Raw genomic sequence first — 23,342 nt, 5'->3', positions numbered from 1 at the left:
AATACACTGTGATAATATTATAATATATAATAATATTTGTACTTGGGATTTGTCATCCGAAAAATTTTGGTCTACCTTTCTGTTTGTCTGTCTGTCTGTCCACCAATCTAGTAATCCGAGCAAAACTTATACCCCTTGCCACCGTGCCCCATGCTGAACGACCACGCGTCCTGATTTTCTGGCTGTGTTCATACTAGTGAACATTGCCAATTAAAAAGCAAATATTGCGCATATTTAGACGCAACGTCAATAGATGAGTATAATATAGAGTGCTTCTTTTTTTATAGATGCCCAATTCTAAAGGCCACAGTGTCTATTACTGTGCCCTGTTAATGTGATGCTATGAATGAAAAAACGGATGTTTTCAATGCTTCGCTGAAGCAACACGTTGCTGCCACATATTAGTTGCGCTTCATTCTAAAATACTTTCGTTTCGTGAAATCACTGCTAGATGGCGCCCATATTTCACGCAGAGTTCATTTCGGACTGTCACAGTGGATGGACGTGTTTTTTGAGCGCTCCCAATCGACTGCGCCGATAAGTTGTTTTGCATGTTTTGAGCTTGTCCATTTATTTATAAGGCAGCAGTTAAAACTCTGTAGCGCTTATTTTATTGTACGCCTTTTTCAGGGGTCAGTCACTTGGTATTTATTAGTTTGTGCGTGCGTGTGTGTGGCTGATTTTTCGTTTTTTGTTGTTTGTTTTCTTTTGCCACCCCGTGGGGGAGGCGCACACACATTGAACAAGCAATGTTTTGTAGTAGAGCTTATACTTTCTCTTTTTCGTAGGGCAGGGCTCAATTTTTGTAACTATCGAGTGAGACAAGTCATTGGGACAATTGGTGTCGGAAAGACATGGTTAAAAAGACTGTAAAGCGTTCAGGATGTGGCGTTGGTTTGAAAGGAGAACCAAGTGTGGAAGCGGAAGGAGAAAACGCTGACGCGAAATGTAGGTAAGCTGAGGTCGAGGAAAAAATGGAGGAAATGATGGATACCCAGAGAGACATGCTGATGAGAATCACCGAGCTCGAGACTGCGTTGGCGACAGTGCAAGAAAAAATGAGTGCTATGGGAGAAAGGCTGAAGTCTGCTGAGGTAGCACTAGCTAAGGTGAACAGAGGAGCGGCCTGCAGAGAGAACAGTAGGGAACCGGCAACCATAACGGCGGAAAAGAAAGAGCAAGCAAATTTGGAAAAAACAGGTTCAGCTGGTTCAATTGTCGCAAGGCCCAGCTTCAGCAAAGTAGTGGTGGGGCTGGGAAAAGACAAAGCAGCCGGCGTCACAGGTGCAAGTAACCCACAGGTGCAGGACGCTCCAGCTAAAAAGTCACATGTGATAATCGCCAGGGACTCGAATTTAAATCGATGCACAGAAGCCATCAAAGAGAGGGTAAGAGGTGACAAGAGGGTTGCAGTAGGGGCGTTCCCAGGACGCAAGCTGGAAGTAGTCATGAGGCAAGCGAGTGCAAAACTCAAAACTACAGCTGATAGAGGAAACCTCGTGATAAGTTCGGGTGGTTTAAACGATGCCTTAAATGAAGATACAGCAGGACTAGCAACCACACTGGCGAAAGACGTCGATGACACGCGCGCCACTTCTCCTCAAGTACAGGTAGCGATATGCACAATACCGGAGGTACCGGTGCGTGATAGCAACCTGCAAGGAGCGGTTGTCAGCGCGAACCAAGAGATATGGGGGATGAGTCGAGAGAAAGGCTTTGAGGTGGTGGAAATAAAGAGAGAGGTGCATAGGTGGGGTGGTTTTCAACGAGGAAGAATTCACTTCGATGGGTGGCTAGGTCATGAGGTGGGTTGGCGACTTGCAGGACGCGCAGTAGCTTTTTGAGGGGGCAAGCGGGCTCTTCAGGGTGCAGGATAGCTAGTAACAAGGAAAACAACCAGGGAGACTCTTTGACAGGTCGTATGGACAGATGCGATTCCAAAGTGGCACCAGTATTTAAGATAGGTAGAGTCCGGGGCAGAAATAGACGTAACCACGAGTGCCGAGCCAATTCAGACATAGGGTATATTAACATGCAGGGTGGTAGGAACAGGCTGAAGTGGGAAGAGATGGAATAACAGCTAAGGAAGGAGAGTCCGATGGTATACGGTTTTGTAGAAACATAATCTGGAACATGGAACAACCTCCTAACAATGCGGACTACGCGTTGGAATATTGTAATAGAACAGAAGGCAGCGGAAAAGGGTATGGTATTGGGGCATTCATTCATAAAAGTACAGACTGGCAAAGGGTCAAGTAGGAGTGCAAGGAACATTCATGGCTAAAAGAGAAAGTGGCAGTTCAAATGACACTCCTTGGTTTTGTGTACTTGTGGACGGAAGCATAGGCCAGAGAGGAAAGCCAGAAAATGGTAGAGTGTATATCAAATGACATTCAGGAGTTCGGAGGAGAGTGCGAGATAATTATACCAGGAGATATGAATGCGCACATAGATATAGATAGGTATACCGACCCGACAAGCAAAATGATCATGGATATGTGTGGAAGGTTTGATTTGATCATTTGCAACAGTACCGAGAAGTGTGAAGGGCAAAACATATGGGAGGTAGAAAGGCTGCAGTCGACGATAGATTACACACTGATGGGACTTAGGATGTATGATTAGCTCAGGAGAATGCACATAGATGAAGGTGGCTCGAAAAGTCTGAGTAGTGATCACAAACGTATCAAGCTAAGTTTTGGAAGAGCAGTGAAAGTTGACTGATTTGATTGATTTGTGGGGTTTAACGTCCCAAAACCACCATTTGATTATGAGAGACGCCGTAGTGGAGGGCTCCGGAAATTTTGACAACCTGGGGTTCTTTAACGTGCACCCAAATCTGAGTACACGGGCCTACAACATTTCCGCCTCCATCGGAAATGCAAAGAGCAGTGAAAGTAAGAAGAAGACAACATGAGCAACTACAGGAAAATTTTATTCAGAAAGGCAAATTCAAATAGCCACTAAACGAATTGACAAAGTAATCACTGAGGATAATAAACCAGTGTGAACATAAACGAATCTAATTATACTGTTTGAGCTAGAGCTTGCTAAGGCACGTGAAAAGTCACGCCGGAAAAGAAGACACAAACCCGAACGTTGATGGGATGAGGAAGTCAAAAGAGCCATAGCAAAACGTCAGGAAGCCTCTAGGGAACACAGACATGCTAAGCAGCGGGGTGAACCGACAGATGATGTAGAAAAAAAATGCGAAAACTTTCTAAGCTACAGAAGGGATGCCTCCCTTCTGATCATTGAAAAATTTAGAAAAAAGGGAGCTCAGTGGCTGGAAGATGTACATAAAAAGATAGAAAGGCAGCTGCGAAATTTTGGAACCATCCAAACTCTCTAAGAATTGAGACGAGCCTAGAGGAGAGGCTTATACCTACAGCTCAACGTGCTAGGCTAGAAGTGGACAAAGCTATTAAATATATAAGAACAAGGGTGACAGAAAACTTTTAACAAAGCAGTGCTTTATGCGCCACAATAGACAAGGATGAATCAAGTGGCGCATTGGCTCCATTTTCACAACGAGAGTGGGAAAGGGCTGAGAAAAGGGTTCCTAGTAGTACATCAACAGGCCCAGATGGCATTCCAATTATGCTGATAAAGACATTAGGTCCGAAGTTTAAGCAGGCTTTGAGAGAGACAGTGAGCAAAATAATATTCAATAGAGAAGTTCCAATTGAATGAAAGCTTAGCAGGATGAGCATAATCTATAAAGGAAAGGGGGACAAAGCTTACATAAACAACTACTGTCCTATAACAGTGGCATCAGTTGTATACAGGCTGGCGATGCAGATTATAAAGGAAAGACTGCAGGCTTGGATAGAGGATGAGGGGGTGCTGGGGGAACTGCAGAATGGGTTTCGGAAACACAGTAAGTTGGAAGACAATCTGTGCTCACTGACGCAGTGCATCGAAATAGCAGAAAAAGAACACAGGCCCCTGTGGCTAGCATTTTTTGATATCAAGGGAGCGTACGATAGCGTGGTTCAAGAGGAGTTGTGGGACATACTGGACACACTAAGCGTAGAAGATGTAGTCACTATTCTTTTAAAGGACATCTATAAAGGTAACAAGGCAATCATAAAGTGGTAAAAACAGGTATCCAAGCCTGCAGAAATAAAACGGGGGATAGGCAGAGGTGTCCCCTGTCACCCTTATTATTCATGATGTACCTACAAGGATTAGAGGCCAAATTAGAGGGAAGTGGACTACGCTTCAACCTCTCTTTCGTCAAACAAGGAAAACTCATTGAACAGGCACTACCAGCATTGATGTACACAGATGATATAGTGCGAATGGCCGACAACAAAGAAGATTTGCAGAGATTGGTGGACATCTGCGGTAATGAGTGAGATAGGTTAGATTTCAGATTCAGTAAGAAAAAATCAGCAGTCATGATTTTTAATGATAATGAAAATAGTGAGCTTAGGATACAGGAGGTCATGCTAGAGATAACAAATAAATACAAATATCGGGCGTATGGATAAGCAATGGGGCAGAGTACCTAAGGGAACACGAAATATACATGTCGACTAAAGGTAACAGGAATGTAGCGGTAATGAAAAACAGGGCACTGTGGAATTACAATAAGTAAGATGTTGTTAGAGGAATATGGAAAGGGGTCATGGTTTCTTGTCTGACGTTCGGCACTGCGGTCTTGTGCATGAGATCAGAAGTTCAAGCAAGATTAGAAATTAAGCAACGTAGAATATGTAGGCCTGCCTTAGGAGCTCACGGGAATACACCAAATCAGGGAGTACAAGGTCATATGCGATGGACATCATTCGAGGGCAGGGAAGCTAGCAGCAAGATAAAATTTGAGAAGATATTGAGAGAAATGGGGGAGGAGCGTTGGGCTAGGAAGGTATTCAGCTACTTGTACATGAAGAATGTCGATACAAAATACAAGAAGCAAACCAGAAAATTGACTGGTAAATACTTGGAAAACAGCAGGGGGCCAAACCAAAAAAAAATTATCGTTTAAGAACAAGGTGAAGGAAGCTGAGACTGATATGTGGAGAATTCGCACGATGAAGAAGTCCGCACCAGAGATCTATCGAACTTTTAAGCAGGAAATTTCCAAGGAAAGGATCTATTATAATACTCGGGGTAGTTCTCTACTGTTTGAGGCCAGGACGGGAGTATTGCGAACCAAGACATATCGGGCCAATTACAAAGGGATAGACACGGTATGCAGTGCGTGTGGAGAGGAAAAAGAAACTGCTGAACAATTGAAAATGTTCTGTAAAGGGCTTCACCCAATAGTTCAGGATGATGGCGCAGAGTTTTTCAAAGCACTGGGGTTTAGGGAAAGGGTGGGCAAAATAGACTTTAAGCGGGTAGAAATAACTAGAAGGAGGTTATTCGATTGTTGACTAAAGTGAAGGCACGAGTGAAAATTAACCCTTCACTGCAAAGTACGAATCCTAAACCTCAATATTTAAGGGGAAAAATAAATCTAGTTTTTGGTTCATGAAGTATTACGGCTTGCTGGCGCTAGCCACCGCCCGATGTAGAGGGTACAGCCATATCCATCCATCCATCCATCCATCCATCCATCCATTCATCCATCCATCCATCCATCCATCCATACATCCATCCATCCATCCATCCATCCATCCGTCTGTCCGTCTGTCCGTCCGTCCGTCCGTCCGTCCGTCCGTCTGTCCATCCATCCATCCATCCATCCATCCATCCATCCATCCATCCATCCATCCATCCATCCATCCATCCATCCATCGATCCATCCATCCATGCATCCATCCATCCATCCATCCATCCATCCATCCATCCATCCATCCATCCATCCATTCATCCATCCGTGTTGCCCTGCGTGAAGTCACTCTAACTCTGTGAATGCACTGTAGAGTGCTTCTATGTTCTCCTTCGTAAGCGTGAGAGGCGATTTAGAAGGACATTCCATCCATCCATCCGTGTTGCCCTGCGTGAAGTCACTCTAACTCTGTGAATGCACTGTAGAGTGCTTCTATGTTCTCCTTCGTAAGCGTGAGAGGCGATTTAGGAGGACATTGACGCATTCTAACGCAATGCTTGCAGCCAGAAAACTATCATCTTTTGACGTCCTTCGCAGTGAAAAATGAAGTTATGAGCCACGTTTTTAAATGCGATATCAATAATATGGACACTCTCAGCTATATTTGGCTGCCGTAGTCACTTTCTTTCACTGTATATGTATACGTATCTATATGTTAAAGCACAAGAAAGAAAAAAAGCCCAGAAAAAGACTGCGGTGCGCAGAATGGATCGTCGGACCTCTGAAATATGAGTGCCAGGTGTTAGCCACTGAGCCGCGAAGTAGCACCTCCTTCAGCATGCAAACGGCAAGCTATTTATACCTACTACTTACCTCTGACGATGGACATCTGCAGAGAACTACTATCGTGTTTTTAGCATTACCAGCGAGATGGCGCAATGAGTGCACATCACCAGATCATCACGACCTGGTGGTGTGCGCTGTCATCTCCCACGCGTACTTCGCCCCGCGGAGAGAGGACGCTCTCGCATGCACTCGCCTAGCTCACGGCGGGCACAATCTTACGCCTTGGGCTTTCACAGGAACAATTCAGTTGTAGTTACCGGGCGCTCAATGGCCTCTGCACTTATTGCACAGTCTAAGCTTGCGAACAGGGCACGCTTTTCAGAAAGAGTGAAGTAAGAACTGAGAAGCTTATTCGCGTTGATTTGTAACTGTAAGTTCCTTTTGTGCGTCATTTGTGCGTGAGAAAATGCGGTGCACGTTTTGATCTGCTTTCCAAATTTCGCATGAGCTTCCAATTTGTTGCTATTGCGTTCGTTGTTTCGCCTTTGTGGGAAAGCTGTCACGTTTCTTTTTGTTATTTATTAGCGTTAAATTTACAGCGTCATATCCGTGAGTGAAACACGTCACTGAAGTCTTGCTCGACCCCGGCATAATATACTTTCATGTTGCAATACCAGAAGTTATTCTATTATTTATTGCGCGCGTGCGGTAGGTCTCTCCATTCTACCATATAGTCTAAGCACGTCAGTACGCCTTACCATGATTACGACAAAATGAGGCTACCATTAGTGAGTCTGGTTTCAAAAGAATTCACTATAGGGAAGTGAGGGAGATCCTTCTTGATCCACGTATTTTTACTATTCTTTCACTAGCATGAGTGGCTCTTCATCTAGCTACATGGTAATACGCACAAGCGTACCGTAGGACTGAACTTGGGTACAACTGCTCTTCTTCTGGCATAATAATGATATTGTCAACAGTTCTTGAACTCCTTCAGTGGTTATTTATGCAGAAGACACAAATATTTTCTTTCCTGAGTATGATATAGATTGAGTAGTAAGCGGCACAAACACGTGGCTGGCTTGACGGTCAAAATGGCTCACAGCAAGTAAAATAGAGCTCAGTGTACACAAAACAAAGTTTGTATTATTCAGACCAAAAAACAAAGCTATTGATAATAAACCCCTTAATTTTTCGCAATGATGCTGCATCGCACATAGACTCTAAGGTTTTAGGTGTAATTTAATTACACGTAAAGGACAGATAACGGTAACTATGTATGTTCTAAAGTCTCCAGTTCTATTGGTATGATGTATAAAATAAGAAATTTGTTGGCCCTATAGTTCAAAAAACGAATGTACTGCGCTCTTGTGCAATCATACCTTCATTACTGTTTATTGGTTTTGGAAAGTACTACACAATCTAATTTGTGATCACTATTTGTTTTACAAATAAAAAGCCATTCGATTCATTAGTAATATGATATATCGAGACAGTACAAACGCACAATGGAGCAAACTATGTATTCCAAACAGACTCGACATGAAAACCTTGCGGCTAGCTCTTGAGCCACATCGCTTACTTAAGAACGACATAACCTTTTCACTCACTTTACACGATCGTCAAGAAAATTTACCATATACATTCCGACATGTTAGCGTCAGGAATGACAGCATACGGACAAACTATGTTTCGCAAACGTTGCACTACCAGGTTACGACACTCTTGAAAAGCAACAAAAAGATACAAGAAATAATATAAATCACAAAGCACGAATAATAATAAAGCGTCAATTGAGTCAACTACTTCGTTCGAAGCTTTTTAATTGTGTTTAATTCTGTACATATTGCATGCTAATTCCTTTCAATGTTCTCGGTCTCAACAATGATAAGTTTGATTAAATGTTTACCCGTAAAATGTTCTTTTTTATCTTTTTATGTGTATTCAAAGTTGCACGTTAACTACTAGTTACTTTATGTAAGATTTGCTGTCATTGCTTCCGCGCAAAATGTTGTTTCAGATTGAAGGGCCTCGTCAGGCGTGAATCCTTTTAGTCCTCCCTTTCCGCAGTGAAATTTCTTTGCACTTGAATAAAATCAATTTATTCATTCATTCAATGAACGAAACGCCGAAAAGGTCACCTGTCTTGCAATAAAACAATAGGACTTTTCATATTAGTCATCTTGTTCATTTGAGAAGTGTTTTCTTTTTTCTTTCGCTTTTTTGATTTGTTTACTTCAGAGCTACATTTACATGTCCTGCTTACCATATGGTGTACCACAGGTTGACACGCAAAGAATATTTTAAACTTGCGGATGCAGATACCTATCACTTGTCAGTTATGTTAACACAGATATTTGCAGCCAATAATTAAATGTATTTTATTTCGAGCTTTCTAGCTGCTGTACTGATAGTTTCACACGTGAGCTACTAAAAGTGGCTGCATTGTGAGAGACCTACTTAGAAAAGAAGGGCGTGACATAGCCGAAACGTTTTAAAAGTATTTCGTGTTTAATCTGTGCTACGTGCGAGTTCATTCACTCTATATATATATATATATATATATATATATATATATATATCTTACCAACGACAATCTAGCGCAAGTGTATTTTGGGTGTCTTTTACTTCTTCCGTGACAGTGAACGGGATGACCAGCCAGTGCGACACATACACGGTGGAAGTCCTCGGTAATGGCACTGTCACCATTACCAACGACACTATGGTGCGCTGCTCCAGTTGGGAGTATGAGTTAGGGGACCACACGAATACGATGACCAATGACGTAAGTTTTGTGTTTGTTCTTTCATTTCACAATGACGTGGTGCAGTGGTATTTTGTTGCTGACCTAAATGGCACGGGTTTGATCCTGGCCGCTACGGGTGCATTTTCGAGGTAGGCGACAATGCTGAAGGCGCTCGTTCTTAATTAGGCGCACGTTAAAGAGCCCTAATGTGGTCGGGATTTCGCACAGGACATTCAAAAATATGTATGATGAACTTGTATGATCAAGTAGGTGATAGAGACAGCATATCAACCTTTAGAGAATAATACCTCCATAGAATATGAAAGTACATTTTATTCGGTCGAAGTAGCAGCAGTCATGCAGGCACTACGGCATCAGGGCATCCACGACGTCTACATAAATATACTGGATGAAATCTACAAGGGATGCACAGCTACCATAGCCCTAAATAAAAAATCAACAAAATCAAAACAAGGAAGGCTGTTTGGCTGGGAGACATGACCTTTCCAATGAATAGGCCGTGTGCTTACAGGAGCTTTTCGAAGCCCTAGATTGAAAAGAGTTAGCCCTTTGGTCACGGTATGTGAATAGTGCCGTCGATGAAATGCAGGCCATGATTGTCAAGATACCGCCTAATAATAATGCTCGGAATAGTCTCAAGCTGCAGTATCACGTGGTACAGTCGTGAGCTGCAGTGTCGATTTCGGTGTAGAGCAAACTAGCGAACTAACCGCGAGCACACCATGAGCGTGGCGATTCGCTAGTCGCAACGTACATGACATGCCAATCATGATTTTCAGGTTAAAACCTGAAATTTCGGCTCTTTTACAAATATAAGTAGTCATAGCAATTTTGGTTTACATTAATTAATTAGGCAAGCAGGAGGGCTCTGAAACCATGTCGTGTAAATATTGTTGTAGATAGAGCTGTGCACTGCGACCCATTATTGCCTACGCCGTTCTTGTCAACGCTGACGTCCCGAGAGAGACCACACCACCACCACCACCGCCGCCGCGCAATAATTGCGACTCACGGTCATCATTACCTGAGCTAGGAAGCTGGGCATAAAATACATGATTCCCGTTTTTTCTGCAGCTTGAAAATTTTGAGAGTGGCGTTTGCGGTACCTTGTGTCTATGTTATGGAATGACTCTAAAACAGCTACTCAAGATACACGATTGTGCAGCATGTTATTCTCTCTCGGCGTTTCTTGTACATTTAGCGCGCTTCGTGATGCGTGAGCGGTGAGTCACGTGAACCGCCCCCCCCCCCCCGTTCTTCTTCGCGTCTCACATCAATATGACGTGTGATGAACTTAGGATTTCGCTGCATTATGTGACTGGGATTGCGCAAGTGTAAATAATAGAATGTAGGCCACAAGCTTGAAACTCTGTTAGGCTCAATGCTTAGCGCTCACATATTGTACACGTGCTTTATTAAGACGTAAAAGATACAGCGTGTAAGAATTATAGTACAGGGAGTGCAGTGGAGTGTATTGAATAACAAAAGCAAAGTAAAGGGCTCCAGATTATTTCATTCTCCCAACGGACGTATTCTTTAGTGAGGCCGACGCAGCTCGCCATAAAAAAGGCAAGCCAATTCAAAGTTTCTCTGTATATTTTTTAATTGCGAGGAAATATTGTATGGACACTCTACAGGCTTTTGTCGTCGTTGTCATAATCTGTCCAAAGTCAAAATCAATTACTTTTGTACGAACACTGTATGCTGTTCCCGCAAATAAATTTCGCCAGCGCGAAGAGGAACACTGCTGAAGCGTAAATGAAACAAGCTGTCTATCTCCATCGCCCGGAAGATGCATGCGATTACATCACTTTACATGCGGTTTCTGCCATCAATTGCTCCCCAACCGAAAAGGAAGCACTGTCTGTTTCTTGCTGGACGAAGGAGTGGGTAGGATGCTGCGTGGCTCGATTCTCAACTGTAAACTTTGATTATCAGAGCGCAATCGCAAGTTCTTGCATGCGCTATTTCAGCAGACATCAGTCAATAGCTCGCGTACCGTTCCTTCTACACGCTAGATTATCACATTGTGAAAAACTCTTCATTTGAGCAGTCGTACTCCTATGGACCAGCGTCTTGCGGTTTCTCGATATCAGATGAAAAAATAAATCTAGCTGCAGCCTAAGTAACACGGGACTGCGTGCTCCTATCGCATGGTGCAAATTGTGAAGTCTTCAAAGGCTTTTCTGACCATAAAACTGTTGAAGTGACATGAAACTTTGCGTGTTCTCCTCAAAGAACTTAGTTCAAAAACGTTTTGAACTTTCCTAAAGTCAATAAAACTTCGGTACCTGACACTTTAGCCTCATGTTTTCAGGAATTTGAATTTTGTTGCAAATTTCGCTATGTAGATGCGCTCTTTATTACGTCTTGTGACATTGTGCGTGAATACCTAGTATGTGCCCCCGTCATGGTGGTCTAGTGGCTAAGGTACTCGGCTGCTCACCCGCAGGTCGCGTGATCGAATCTCGATAGCGGCGACTGCATTTTTCATGGATGCGACAATGCTGTAGGCCCTTGTGCTCAGATTAGGGTTCACGTTAAAGAACCCGAAGTGGTTGAAATTTCTGGAGCCCCACACTACGGCGTCTCTTATATTCATATTGTGATTTCAGGACGTTAAACCCCAAATATTTAAAAAATCACTCAATCCAACTACGTGCCTCAAGAACATGTGTAATGCAACTCAAGACACTTATGGTTCCATAAAGATATACTTAATCTCACTTGTTGCATAAAGCGCTTACCTCATTTCAGGTGCAAAGATAATGGTTCTTAATTTATGGCACTGAAATATACGTTAGTAGCTAAAAGAAAGAGGCAAAAAATACCTCTAAATCACTGCCTTCACTACATTTATGAGAAAAAATACACCCAGGTTAGAGATCATTTAGTCCTGCATTGTCTATGACCTCATCGTTTACTCTTGGCGTCCAATCCTCCTCAAATACTCAAGCTTTAGGAAATGCATTTATTAATTACCTCAAATCTGTATTTTCAACCTATAACGAGATCACTTCTTTATATTCCGCGTGGAGCAATCAACCCACTCTTCCTAATTTGAACTAACCTCCTCAGGAATACATAACCTTTAATAAATCTCGAGGTTTTCAAACCATCTCGCCCAGATTTTATTGTAACTATGTTTCTATGGTAGTATTCGAATTCCTGTAATGACTATGTTTCAATAATATTGAATAAAGATGATATTTGCAACAGTTCTCCAGCCATTGAAATCAGTAATCATTGAACCCGTATAGCTCCGGAAACAAACAAATTATACCAATTACAGGTAAATATTTTTGCTTTCAACCAACCGTAAATCTTTAGGGCATATCATTAACAAATCTCTTATATATACCTAAACGCACCCAATTCATTTTCAACCGACTATTCTGCTTAACACAGTTACAACAATTTACGCATTACATTGACTATTCGCTGAACGACCGAAAACAAGTTTACGTGATGAGCGATGATAGTTGAAGGTCTCTGACATGATGGCCATGCTAATATTCTTTTTACAATTTTTGCGCCATGAAGCTGGTTGATTGAATAGCACGTTAGTTGCTTTAACGCTCAAAAGTTGCTGCGTTATAACCACGCGAAGTCATGTGAAGTACATATTGCATCAGTAAGAGGCCTCAAGCTTCGGTGCTTGGTGCGCTTTTGTTGATTGTTTATGTAAGTGACAGAGTAGAAATTGTCAGTAATACTGAAATTGAACTTAGAATGCTTAAGACGACTGCGCTGTCGTAGAACCATCTCTAATACTCAAGATTAGGTTGCGCTGAATAGTGTTACTTTTTCACCGTTTGGTAGCGGGATTGAAACGTGGCAAACATAAAAAAAAACTAGTGACGACCTTTTCGAATAAGAAACAGCCCCTTTATTTTATACATAGCCCCACTGCGGTGGTCTAGTGGCTAAGGCACTAGGCTGCTAATCCGCAGGTCGTGGAATTGAATCCCGGCGAAGGCGGATGTAATTTAGATAGAGGCGAAAGTGCTGTAGGTCCATATGCTGAAGTTTGGGATCACGTTAAAGAACAAGTAGTCGGAATTTCCGGAGCCCTCCACTACGGCGCATTTCATAATCAAATCGAATGGCGGTTTCGGGACCCCCACATATCAATCAATCAATGGTTTTAGATATGCTAACGACAGTGTAAGTGTAGTATTTGTTACGTAGCCTAAATACAATAAGTGTAACTACTACAGGAAATTTAAAATATCATACGCAGGTCGAGACAATTTCTAACTAGCACTTCCAGTACTTCGGTGTCTCCGACGCACGTTAAGCTTCTCGATAAAGGAATGCTGACTGGCAGTGCACAAAACTTCTGTTAGAGTCAAATATGCGTTGGATGTTTGGTCACTTCACCAAAAACTTGACATAACTATGTTAGGATCAGTTCTAAAAATCAATACTGCTTTAAAATTTGTCACTATGACCACCTTTATACGCTTACTTTACATGCGCATGTTTATCGTGGAAGCCCTACTCGAATATTGGCGCACTTGCAATGGTGTCGTCCTCCTGCATAAGATAGTTCACCCTGTGGTTCAAGTGTTCTAGCACCCATATCATTTGCTTTATCTTCTGCACACTACACCCGGTGATTTGATCCTCCAAGTATTATGCTTGTTAGGTCAAGCCAGAATTCTTCTCGCTTTCTTTTGCTTGTTCTTAGTTTGCTTTTCTGAGAAGGTGCATTTTTAGATTGAGCCATATGAGTATCTGCGCAGACTCGGTGCTAAGCAAGTAAAAAAATACAACTGCGTAAGCATGTATTTTGTTAAGTTGTATCTTTCAAGGTGCAGAAAATTTGTATTCACACCTGCTAAGCCCCGAAAACTGAGACAGCAGTGTCACGTTGTCCGCGTCGCCCTTTCGGAAAAACATATTATTTTTTTCAAAATTAATGGGACAAGTTTCTCTCGCCAACAAATCCTAAATGTTGACTCTCCTCTCCCCCTCCCCGCCCCCCCGACACGATGAACCTCACGCCATTTACGCCCCCACCACCGGCAATTTTGGTACGGGTGCATATGGCTGGTTGTAGATGGCATGAGCATCATGATCTACAGAATAGAACCCCTCACTTGTGTTGGTCATTGACTCTTGTCACGCCAAAGCAAACGTATTATGAGTAAAATAACCAAGTGGCCGCAAAGGCACCCAAGACAGTGCCGTGTAAATCTTTCGGTTCATGACACGCATTCACACTGATGAGTAACTCCGAGTCTTCTGGAGCCCTCAACTGCGGCGTCTGTTATAATCATATCACGGTTTCGGGACGTAAAACTCCAGATATTATTATAATATTAGAACTCAATACTAACCGCTTTAGTTTGCGTCAATTAAAGTTTACCACTTCAGTCAGTAACCATTGTGAATTACCATTCCCACAATCATCCGGTGTCCACCAAGGATCTGTGCTCACACCCTCTTTTTTCCCTGTATTAGTGACATACTGATATATCTATGTCAACTTAGCCATTCATATTCTGGTGTCTACGTTATCAATTGCTTATCAGGTACTTAACTTAATGCTGAATAAATTGCACGCCATAAAGACTTAAGTTTGTACAAGAGTGGTGTGATCTGTAGTACCAGAAGCTTAGTCCTACTAAACAAAAACGCATTTCAACACCAGCGTAGTCTTTTATCATTCTCTTACCTCATCTATAATTTCACTGTTGAACAAGCTCAATCATATTGTGAGTTCCAATTCTAAACATAGCTGTATTCTAGAAGGAGGTAATGCAGCAACCCGCTAAGTTGGGAAAGGTTCCCCGGGCACTTTACGGTAAAAATGTAAGAGCAATAAAAGCTAATTTGTATTCAGCCTATTTTTCTTTGAGATAAATATTTTTTTCGTATTTTCACGCGCTTATTCTGCTCACACATGGAGCAGTTGACGTCTACAACCTACTACAGCTACGTTTCCCGCCAAGTTGTCATGCCCTCGACTGAACACTGTTTTACCAAACCATTCCTAAGCCTAACCCTTCCAGCGTGTTAACAACGATGTCATTCATCGACTGGCGTGTTGCCGCCGCAGAAGACCTCGCAACATTACAGTTTATTAGAAAAGAGTGGCAATACCGCAGCTTCTCCACCAACAGCAACAAGAAGGAACTAATCAGAAGAGCCTTGGTTGATATTGCAAAAAAACTGACAGCCAAATCATAAGGCCACCTCATGCGCTTGCACAATTCTAACGCCGTTTCTATTCATGTCAGCACTTGTGATGTCATTTGGAAACATGCTAACTCTCACGTCAGACCCAGTAATGAACGTGCACCTCTTGGAATGACTTTTTCACTAGAAAATGATTTTTAGACGACGACAATAGCAAGTCACGCAAACCACGCGCACGTGACAACACTACCAGATCTCTCTGCGTCCCTATCTACCTTCAACTGAAGTGGTACCCTTACTTTCAAGCGCTGGATATAAGAGCATGAGAGCACGTATATACCTTCACGATGGCAAAACCTAACTCGCGTCGCCACCACCCAAGTAAAGCTACGTGGAGTGGCAGCAACAGGGCGACAGTTTACCGCCTGAGACCATTTGGAAGGCTTGATTTCAACAAAATAACAATTTCGCGAGTGACTTTCGATTTACAGTAGCAATAAAAGGTCCCAGTCCTCACACGAAAAGCCGTAGAGAGCTTGTAGCAGTATATTTTGCAAAGCTTTAGATCACGTATCGTTGTCTCTATCTAATCACTCACAACAAACGCATCGAACACCTCGTTTAAGACATTCGTGACGATCAAGTAAACACATACATCTTTTCTCAATTACCTCCGTACTGTGAATGACTTACTTAACATAGTGTTCGAAGTGGATAGAGCACTATACTAAGCCCACCTGATCCAATCACCGCAGCGCACAGACCACTTCGCAGCACAGCCGAGTCATCTTCGGTTGCAGAGTGCTACTACTTGAACTGACAGTACTGTGCCACCTCACAGAATGCTCGGCCATCTACGTTGGAGCTCACGACTAGAAGGACGTAGCCCCCTTGTATTGCCAGCCTGTCACGGACTCACCAATAGTCAAGGTATGAATCCACATCAGCTAAGTATGGCACCCGAGCATACAGAAGAAGACAAGACTTGCTGGATGCTGTCCGCTACGACTCTAAAAAGAAAGGCCACCCTTCAAGTAAATGTGCTACACCGAAGACGTCTACTAGTGACCACAAGAACACAGTCATGAAAGCCTTTGTTGGTCATGTCAACAACACCATGTATGGATCGAAATGCATATGTTCCGTCATTACTGCTCATGTTAAATAACTAGGAGCGATTGGTGCTTTCCCTCACCTCATCTCAAATATCACAATTTTTGCAGCAAGCGTAGCATCAAACCTTAACATCGAATGATGAACGAAGCCACATTTGCTCGTCGTTGGTGGAAGCAACGTCATGCCTGAAGGATTAGTCTTTTTAAAAATCAGTATAAAACGTCGCTCTGAAGTTATCGAAGCAGTATTTCTTGAATGGCGTTCATTCTGAAAGAATTAGTTTTACACAGCACAAGCTGCAGTCCACTTCACACCTCCAAAGCTACCTGTTATCTGCCAACTATCTACCAAGCTTATCCTTCAGTGCAGGAAAAAAATTGAAATTGATATTAAATACCGTAATTAGGCGTCGTTGTTGTCACGTTTTGACCGCTCGCTGCCAAAGGCCGAGCCACTTCAATACGAACCAGTCAAGAACAATCCCTTTCGCATTGAGCTCAACAAGGCAAACAACTTGACCTACAAGCCCACTCTAGACAAATTACTCCAGCCTGTTGCCATCAGACTTTCTTGCTCACGCCATTGATAATCCACTGACTGACATCTGCCACTATGCTCACTTAATCCCGAAGTACAAACAGCCGTGAAGCGCAATATACAACGTCATGCGGCTCTTTTCATTTGAAGCCCATTCAGTTTACCAGGTGCATTACGGGCCTACCACATGTTTAGTTGCCACAATGTGTCACATGCTACGACTGACATTCCTTTGAGTGTCATAGCCCTTGACTACTTTTCAATGGCGAGAACAGAAGAGAGGTGCATCCTCAACGTCACAGACTCCACAACCAGATATCTTGCCAGAGCAGCGGTGCCCACAACCTCAAACAATGATGTGCTAAAGCGTTTGCATTCCTTGTTCTACAGATTTGGAGGTTATTAGGGCTGCTTATCCAATCATGCCAAGGTGTTTGAATCTCACCCCTTCAAAAATTGCACACGAATGCATGCCTTTTTCTGTAGCCTGTCATGCTGCTACAAACGGGCTTGTTGAGCTTGCCAGTTAGAACACTTATGACAGTTCTTAAAAAAACTGTCATAAGTTCTTAAAAAACTATCATAACTAGACGAAGTAGCTTTCGCTTTCAATACAAATCGCTATTAAAGTACTGGCCTTTCACCTTTCGAACTATTGTTTGCGTTCATACCAAATATGTCACATCAAAAGTTTGTGCACATCAAGCCTGTTCTTCTCCTCTGACCACAGCAAAAGGCCCCTGACTCTGACAGACGGCCGAAGCAAAGCAGTCAGTAATTTCGAAGAAGCGCAAGAAACTCCGAAAACGATACCTCACAGGACACACTACTATGCACCATTTAGAACTGGCGACTTTATATGCGTACGATAGCATGTGCCTACCTTACAGGGATCTAAAAACTTGCTCCCAAGATCAAACGTTTATACTTTGTCAAACGCAAGCGAACTCTTTATGAAGAGATACCGTACATCATAAAATACTTCCTGCTCTTTCTCAGGAAGAGAAAGAACTCAGAAGCTGAGTGCTTTCTCTTCTATATATGGAGTATATAGAAAAGGAAGCACTCAGCTCCTTCTCGCCGCGACCCATGTTTTTTCTCCGTTATATGGACGATTGCTTTTCTGTTATGAAGACGTCTAAAGTTGAAAACTTTAGACAACATCTAAACTTTGTGCACCCAGTCATACAATTTACGACCGAGTGTGAAAGCGACCCCTTCCTGCTATTTTTGACGTCCAGGTGGCAAGAAAGCGCAACAGCCTAGACCTCTCTGTTCACAGGAAGCCAACGCGCACTGGCTGCTACCTTTAATTTGATTCTTCCCACCCCACCTGCCACAAGACCTCGGTTGTAACCACGCTACTCCAGAGAGCTAAAACTTATGCTCCAATGACACGGATGAAAAGAAAGAAGAGGCCTACGTAATTGCAGACCTCAGAAAAAAAAGGATACCAAAAAACTTCATTCAAGCCGCCACCCGCCGTACAGAGCAACAAAGAATACGCAAACCCCCATCAACCTTAAATCGCAGCCCCCCGCAACACGTATAATTGCCATACGTTTAGGAAACCAGTGATATGTTGGCACAGATCTTAGTGAAGGAAGGAGTTCGCATCGCGCACGTGTCTTTATGTACGGTGGGCCACCTCCTCCGCCACCCGAAAAACCGGTCAACAATGGACAGGACCCCCGGTGTCATTTACAAAATTTTGTGCGCTGAGCGCCCTTGTTCATATAACGGCGAGACGAAAAACCTACCGGAACGACTGAAGCAACACGCACACAATATGCGGAAGCTCTACAAAGAGCGCAGCACAGTCACCGAACATGCTGAGACGTTGGATAAATTTCGAAGCGACGGCCATCCTTGAAAGTGAGCCGAACTGGAGGAGAAGGTTATTACTCGAGTAGTGGCGCATACAGAGGACATCCTATAACATAACCGCTCTCTCGGAACCCTTCTCCCAGTGTATACACATGGACTGCACTCTAAGGCAACGAGAGAGAGAAAGAGAGGGAGGGGTCATTATCCGCCCCGCGAGTGCTTTGAAGACGCCGCTGCTTTGTAGTCCCACAGTCACCCCGGAAGAAGGAACCAAGTTGGTTTGAAAACATCGGGTTTTTTCAAAACATTTTGGATGGAGTCTAAATCTCCCAGTTTAAAACCCAACCAGAGACTTCTGTCAAATATTTACATTCAAGAAACAGATATTTTTTATACCCTCAATTATGCACTCCGTTAGGCAAGATTTTTAAATAAAAAGGACAAAAATAAAGCCTTTGGGCTTTATTAGGTTGCACCACAAAAACTTCTTGCGTGGAACAAGCAAGTTTACAGAAATGTGCCCCATGAACAGCGTGAGCGTGGCCTGTGTGAAGTCTACACAAGACGGCTCCAAAGGCTGGCACTGGTTGTGAAGTGCGAAGGACGCACCACGTGGTATCCTTCTTTAAAGACAAGTCTGTCTGATGCAGGAAGGCAGTTTTGTGGCTATCCCTAGACAAGTCTTTAATGACAGAGCACAAGAGGCGATTAACGAGAAAGTTAAGCCTGTAAAAGCAAGCTCATTTAAATTTAAAAAATGGTTGTTTCTTTTTTGTGAAGATTTGTTGTACAAGTTTAGTGAGCCAACTAGATCACACAGGTCAAATATTTTATTAATGATTTTTTACTGCTAGCACACATAACGCAACGTCCTGTTCCACATTGTTATTATTAAACATGAGACATAGAAATATCAGGTGAGTAGCTTCCTTGTCGAGCACCTTTTAGCTTCTTACCCTAATACTCTTTGCGGACTAAAAACTTCCATGAAGTGTTAGAGTATTTTGGCGTGAAGTCAGAAAACAGAGGTCTGAAAAATGAGGTACCAGTCTGGTTAGTTTTCCGTGAATAGAATACTACGCTACTCAGACAAAAGTCGTAAGAGAGGACACGCGTTACGAAGTATACACGACGAGCGCAATGCGCTAGATTATGAGCATCATTTCGCGCATCGCACAGTGCATGGATTCGCAGCGCATGAAGCAATCGTCACGATGGATTGGATAATGCAAACAGCCCACTCGGCAAGATTTAACGTTAAAAATTTTACGTCGCACATAGGCCTTGCCTCAACTCAGCCTCACGTGCTTGTAAATTTTATTTCGAGCTTCAGTGTCCTTCAAAATGCGTTCGTGGGTTGAGCACAAGAAATCGACGGGTTTCAATGGGAACCACTAGCATGATGACGCTATTTATTACTTTCCCGAACATTGTTTTTGTTTAGGCGTGACAAGGGTTCGGATGCATAAAGTACTCATTTCAGAAGATGCATCGTCAAATCCTACACACTTCTTCTTTTAAATAACCTAACAAAGTTTTCTACATGCAGTTCGACCTCGTCTGCGACCGTGTATGGCTTCGAGCAGCGTCGCAAAGTTTCTACATGGCGGGCCTCATGATCGGAAACTTCATATTCTCACACCTTTCAGACTGGTAAGAGTTGTTTCTTGCTGTCATGATGAGAACAAGAAACATTTTCCCATCAAGTACATTAAAGCGGCGTGTCAACTGCCCCTCTTGGTGAAATGATCACGCATTCTTTAGAGACCCGTTGTCACCAAGCTTCCACTCGTAGGATTCAGGCCGGCAGCTTCTTAATAGGCCACCCTTCTGTGACACAGAGCTTTGCGTATCGCGTTTTTTGTAAAAAATGCATATTCCGACGTAATTTCTTTGGAACCATTCGCCGGGCTAAGTATCTGTAAAACAAATTACACCCATATAGGTGTAATATTGTGTCTATAACTCACACCCCTACACCCCACAAAATGGGTGTAAGAAGCAGGACTACACCTATATCATGGGTGGATTTCGTAATTTACACCCTAGCGTACGAACATTTTTCGAGGTGTAAAAGCAAATGTACACCTAAGTGGGCTTAAGGGAGTGAGGGTGTAAAAGCGAATCTACACCCAAGTATTATTGAGGGCGGAAGGGTGTAATCTTGCTATGACACCCCAACACCCTTAAACAACAAAAGTAAGGTAGGGCTGTAATTCACCCGAACAGCAAAAGGGTTTGGAGGTGTTCACGCAGAATTATTCTCCAACACCCGTGCGCAAATTACCATAATTCGAGTGTTACCCTTTTTCAGTAGGCCCCCGTGGAAGCACGTGAAAGCTCACCCTTTAGCTAGACCTTTCATGCGCAGATGTCCTATTGTAGTGGCTCCTGCCACAGTATGGTAATTCTGGCCCTAGCACTGCTTTTATAGTGCATATATGAAGCACGGCATATAAGGCTCTCACATATAACACGTAATCCTAGCTTATTGAGAAGGCAACACTCAAAATGAGCTGTCACACATAACACAACGCTCACAAAGTCGTCCCATAGTGCAAAATTAAGTCAAGCTTTATTGTATTAGACACACAGAACATACAGGCTTCAGAGACAAATTGTAGCTTAATCAAAAACCTTTTTTCAATTATGCGGAGCAGAATGCCATTTGCTACAAAAGAAGACCGGAAATTAGACGACGATGGCATGGCATGGAGCTCTAACGACCAAGGCATGCATATCACAGTACAACAGAAGAGCCTTTATTTGCACTTAAAAATGAAGAACTAATTTTAACAAGCTTAGTGTAACACAAAAGTACAGTGCGGTGAAGCATACAAACAGCAGGAAGGGTAGTGCAATGCAGCATGCCTTATTTTTCCAATATACTGAAATACTATATCAAAGCACACAGCAATTGCCACGTTGATACGCCACAGTTTGCATGTGTTGTGGCGTGCCTTATGCATAATATGCAAGGCTAGTGGTATTCTAATGAATGTAAGGACAAAACAGTCTTAAAATAGCGTTTTCATTTCACAATAACCCTCGTGTGTTCAGACATTCAGACTACTGGAGAAACAGTAATACAGGAGTGAAGACAGTAAGCAAAATTGGCTTAACAGTGTCACTATATACTAACCATGCAAAATACTTGATGATGATGATGTTTGACGTTTTTTGGCGTGAAATTAAGAAACTAGAATTGACGTCGGAGTTTATTTTTGAAGACAAGGTACGATGTCTAGACTTAGAAATGTTTTTTTTTTTTGGTTGACCATGTATGTTGGCGGTACGAGCCGTGCTCAAGGAAGAGCCTGCTTTTCACGTCCACCCATTCTATGCTACTTAAGTGAAGCGTTGATTTTTCCTGCCTAAAAGCAGCTCTAACTCACTCTTGTCACCACCAGATACAATGCAGTTTTTCGCTCCAAGTTCACCGCCTTCAACAAGCAGCCTTTCGTAATCCCCTGCTAACTTCTGATGCCGAGACTCTCCTAACGTCACTAAGAGTGCCTGATAAGAGACAAAGCAACAGCTAACTCAAGAAGCCTCATTCTAGCAAGGCTGTCATTCTTTACATACACGAAGTTTCCCATAGGCCAAAGAAGGTCGCTGGCAAAATAAGTGTAAGAGTTGTATTCTGCGCACGTGAAAAGCTCGCTGGGATATGTTGCAGGGTCAACCGCAAAGGACCTAAAAAGGAAGCATGCACTAAGAATTACGTTACGTGCCATGTTGAATGTGTTTCAGCGATTTTCTAGAATATATTATTTACTTGTAAGCTTGGTTACGTTGGCCAAACAGCAATGCATAAATGATCGGTTGATGGAACACGCTAACTCTCTAGAAGGCTCTCTTCCCAGCCACTTGGTGAACCATTGTAAAAAGTGTGGTTGTCAGCCAATTTTTGACAGGTGCGTGATCATGGGGCCATATAAAATTTGGCGCAAGCACGTGATTAGTGATGCCTTTCACATTCATTAACTTGTGCATACTGTGTTACCATACTCTCAATTTTCCTTTCCGGCTGTGAAACTAGTTATCTGGGGTCCATTGATATGACAACTTCTTGATAAGGAACACCATATGGCGCATATATGAGCAATTTGACTTATGTTGCGTGGTTATGCGCAGAATCTATTTTCTATATATTGCAGTTGATTTACAATAAACTTTGGTTGTTAGTTCAGCACTCTATTTTTGTCTATTCTATCCCCTCTTGTCGTTGGTGCTGTTAGCCACTTTCTTTGTCTACCATACAGCACCAACCAGCCGTATCAAGCACTTTGTTAGTCTTGGAGGCGTATGTGCCAGTGAAATTGCACTAATATTACTGAGCTTCAAACGCTTCACACATGAACTTTTACCTAACATGAAGACAAATTTTGGTATAGAAACAAAGAGCAGTACTATTAAAATAAACTTTTGCACAAAGAACAGTAAAACGACATTCCGGCTAGTTTATAAGGTAACTACGTGACCAAAATTTTTTCTTTCGGAAACATTGTACTGTTTCACTGTTTTCGATGCAGTAAATTAGCACATTTTTTAAATACTATTGAGATGGTCGCTAAAATAGCTGGGATGTTTGGCATGAAATGACCCATTAGTGAATCAACCTTTTAAGTAGGAGACATTTAGGCTGTCTGCACTTTA

At 42.7% G+C, this 23,342-nt stretch overlaps 1 protein-coding gene across 1 annotated transcript in view; it reads left to right on the top strand.

The window, feature by feature from the left end:
• The window catches only part of LOC119160767 (organic cation transporter protein), a 718,234-nt gene that overhangs the window by 335,400 nt on the left and 359,492 nt on the right, over positions 1-23,342 (top strand). Inside the window, exons 4-5 of the mRNA XM_075880997.1 lie at positions 8,932-9,074; positions 20,233-20,336. Of these exons, the coding sequence (XP_075737112.1) occupies positions 8,932-9,074; positions 20,233-20,336 (247 nt within the window). The remainder of the gene's footprint in view (positions 1-8,931; positions 9,075-20,232; positions 20,337-23,342) is intronic.

This window comes from Rhipicephalus microplus, chromosome X (genome assembly GCF_043290135.1).
Source record: "Rhipicephalus microplus isolate Deutch F79 chromosome X, USDA_Rmic, whole genome shotgun sequence".
Classification (NCBI taxonomy): domain Eukaryota; kingdom Metazoa; phylum Arthropoda; class Arachnida; order Ixodida; family Ixodidae; genus Rhipicephalus; species Rhipicephalus microplus.
Note: the sequence above shows the minus strand (reverse complement) of the source record. Positions and strands in the feature narration are given on the sequence as shown.